The sequence below is a fragment of the Cibotium barometz genome, chromosome 2 (genome assembly GCF_041138505.1).
Source record: "Cibotium barometz isolate CiBa-2024 chromosome 2, ASM4113850v1, whole genome shotgun sequence".
In the NCBI taxonomy this organism is placed as follows: Eukaryota; Viridiplantae; Streptophyta; class Polypodiopsida; order Cyatheales; family Cibotiaceae; genus Cibotium; species Cibotium barometz.
The window spans coordinates 76,167,529-76,171,098 of record NC_141047.1 but is presented as its reverse complement, the minus strand read 5'-3'; the positions used below and the strand labels follow the sequence as shown (position 1 = coordinate 76,171,098).

The following is a 3,570-nucleotide window of genomic DNA, read 5'->3' as shown; positions in this document are numbered from 1 at the left end:
CCTCAGCACGAGTACTGTATACATTCTGCATGAATAAGTCTCTTACAACAGGTAGAGTGGGTCTTGCAAAATGGGACAGCAAGACAAGAGGCAAAGAAACATGGGGAAAAAAGTGAGGAAGACCGTTCCAATCATCCATGTGGTTGGCCCAACAAAGACTCAACTAAGAAGGCAGCCCTCTCCCACTCACATCCCTCAGTCCTTTGTCATCAGCAACTTCTTTTCCACTCAAGCTCCCACTTGGGAGCAAGCAACAAAGGCTTCTGTTTGTAATACCAGATTTAAGCATATAAAAATTGTCATGCAAAGTTGTACAGAAGCTTGTGTTGTTTTTTAGCCCAAATATGGTATACATTCTGCATGAGCAAGTCTTACAACAGGTAGAGTGGGTTTTGCAAAATGGACCAGCAGCACCAGAAAAAACATGGGGCTGAAAAAAGCGACTGACTGGGCCTTCACAACAGCAATACCAGCCAACACCAAAAACAAATAGTCCATTAACCAACCACTCAAACCTTGCTGCTCTATAATTTTACTTTGCAGAACAATGTTGTTTACGTGGTTTAATTCATTTCAAATTCAAAGAACTGTTTATATGGTTATGCTACCTCGAGGGCAAAAAATAAGATTATTATCCACCCAATGCCTAAAAATGACCTTTCAGCTTACCAAGTTGCATAAATTTCCCTGCCTGGTCCTGATAGTCATGGCCACCTTTAGTCATGTCATAGGATACTCAAATACATGTGGCATTCATCTACGCTAATTGCATTTCGAATAATGCTATAAACCCTTCATTTGAACAAAGTTTAAAGCCAGTTGACTCTGCATCTGCACTCAGGGCAAGCCTCAAATCATGAGATTCAATTGGGCATGACATGCAGGATAAAACTTAAAACCAAAAACAGTTCCCTCATAGTAAAGGCACCATGCTGATCCCCCATGACATGACATACTAAAACAATACAGACAACAAATTCAAGCCTCTCAGATTCCGTCAGTTATAGTTGAGAGATGTCAAGAACTGAAATATCTAGTGGCAGCATCTGGATCAGACACTGTATTTGTCATTATAAAAGATATCTGCAAACAAACATCAGCAGCACACAATAGATGTTGTGTCACACCTTTGCAAAAGCACATCTTACAAAGAAAAACACTAATTATTTACTCCAATCAAAGTCCAATGACTGCATTATAAAAATCAGCTGAAAAATCAGCACATTTCAATGGTTTGCGAGAATGCTTGCAAGGTACCCTTAACCTCCAAATAAATAACTTGCAGCCTGCTCTTCATTGCCGTTACAGAGCTGTAAGGCTTGCATGGAAGTCTGTCTATCAAATCCAAGCTGCATGAGCCTCGTTATTTTTGCCTCTATATCAGGAAAGCCCGCAGAAGGTGCAGCACTTGCAGGCTGCACAGGTGGGTTATTTGGCTGCCTTGCTGGAGTTAATCCACCTTCATTCTTAAACGAGGGCAGATTTGATGGCGTTCCCGATGTTGAGGCCCTTTGATTTGAAGGGGATGTCAACTGGGCATACTCCCGTTGTTCTTTAACATGGGCTGGAAGGTCTTTTTCTTGCAAAAATGGCACAGCAATTTCTCCTCCACCGACGTGCAGAACATTGTCTTTCAGATCTATCGAGCACTGATGCTTGCGTAGCATGTCCAGGCCAAAAATGAACTCCACGTCTGGCTGATCCAAGACGGTGAAGGAGCACATGTAAAATTTGCCTCCTATCTTGATATGTGCCACATGGATGCGGCCCACAATCTCTGATTGCCCAACCCCTTTGGCAATGCCCACATACCTCTTGTCTAACAGCCTCAAAATCCCACAGCGTTCGGCACAGCTCTTGGAGATAATTGTCATCTGTGCTCCACTATCAACAAAGGCCTTGATGGGTACACCATTTACCTCCATGTCAACATACAGCATGATGACTCTTGCAAAGGCCTCAGGGTTGTGCTCCAGAGCTGCTTCCCAGTTCTCGTCAATGTTCTTCTGCTTGATGGCCTCCTCAATTCTGCGCTGGGCATCAAGATCAAAGGGGTCTGCATTGAGAAGGGCGATTTCCTCCTGCTGCCGGCGTTGCAGCTCAAGTTTTTGGACGTGCTGCTGTCTGAGGACGCGCTGAAAGGTGTCCACATCATCACCAAGAATAGCTTGTGCTAATTCGGGGTTAGTGTTAAGAAGCTGGCTAATGATGTTGGGGTTAGTGCGGATGTGCTGCTGCAGAGCTTGAGGGTCTACAGCAGAGCCATCTGGGTTGAGAGATAAGTTACCTGGGGCAGGGGGAGCCTGTGCGGAGGAGACGTCCATGATGAGGAGGTCGCCTTCCACGATGCCGATGGAGCGGAGGGTGGCGGAGTTGGGGACATCGCGGCTGTTGTGCAGCAGGCGCTGGTTGGGCAGAGAGATGCCCGTCTCCACCTCCAGCAGCGCCTTCACGTTCTCCACCAATTCGTCCGGCTCCACGTCCAGTGTAAAGAAGCGATCGTCCCTTGTCATCACGGTGATCTTCATCTTGCCAAGTTCTTACTCAGACACACAAAGAGACCAGATTAACCCTAAAATCCTCAGGCGAGCTTTGCGACGCGCAAGCTACTTATAAAGGAAAACCCATCGCTTGACTTTTTGCAGTCGGTCTGCAAAAACAAATGCCAAAAGCAAAAGCAAGCTCAAAGGCACATTTAGGGACTAATTCTCCAAGGTTAGGTTATCAATGCTTCTCACAAGGGACTTTCAAAGTTTTAAAGAACCTTCTCCCACTGTTTTGAGAAGGTTTTTCTCGAAATTCGAACAAGCTCCACTTTAAAGCAAACCTTGCTTCACTTAAACCCGAGTTTGACGACTTCAATTACTTAACATAGAGAAGTTCCTCCCTTCTTGCAAGTAAAACCCATAGAATATAGTTGGGGAAGGCACAAAGGTATCCTTGGAAAAACTTAGTAATTAGGAAGGCTAAAAAGAAAAAAGAAAATGAGAGAGAGAGAGAGATGATGATGATAACTTCCTCCAGAGGCTATATTGGGACCAATATAATCGCAATGTGTGAAACTCCTCAATGATGACCTCGGAGAGTTCAAGATTGCCTAAGGATAGTAATCATATCTGCTTTGGTCTTGAAGGTGCTTGGTTATTCTTTTTTAGAATCGGTGGTAGAGATGGAGTTCACCTTCCATTTGATCATTGATGTGGCATTGGCCATTTTCGTGTTTGAGAGAGAGAGAGAGAGAGAGAGAGAGAGAGAGAGAGAGAGAGAAGATGGTGATGATGACGACGTTGAATATAGCGTATGGGACCCAAATTACAACTATTTCGTGTTAGAGACCTTAATTATAAGAAGAAAACACAAAGAAAAAAGAACCTACTTTTGTTACTTAATGGTCTACAAATTGACGGACGTTGCTTGTTTAGGGGTATGGAATCCTTGATGATAATTCATCCAGGAATTCTTAGATGATAACTCATCCCTCTCAAAGCATTGTCACTTCATGGTCTACAAATTGATAGTCTCTACTCATTTAGGGGTATGGAATCCTTGATGATAACTCATCCAAGAAGG

General features: G+C 43.9%; 1 protein-coding gene across 1 annotated transcript; it reads right to left on the bottom strand.

Annotated features, from left to right (window-relative positions):
• Positions 1-1,022: 1,022 nt before the first annotated feature.
• Positions 1,023-2,685, bottom strand: LOC147641484 (protein DNA-DAMAGE INDUCIBLE 1-like). The gene has a single exon (XM_086821827.1). It carries the CDS (start codon positions 2,526-2,528, stop codon positions 1,260-1,262), a length of 1,269 nt encoding a protein of 422 aa, XP_086677953.1. The 5' UTR covers positions 2,529-2,685; the 3' UTR covers positions 1,023-1,259.
• Between the last annotated feature and the right edge of the window lie 885 nt (positions 2,686-3,570).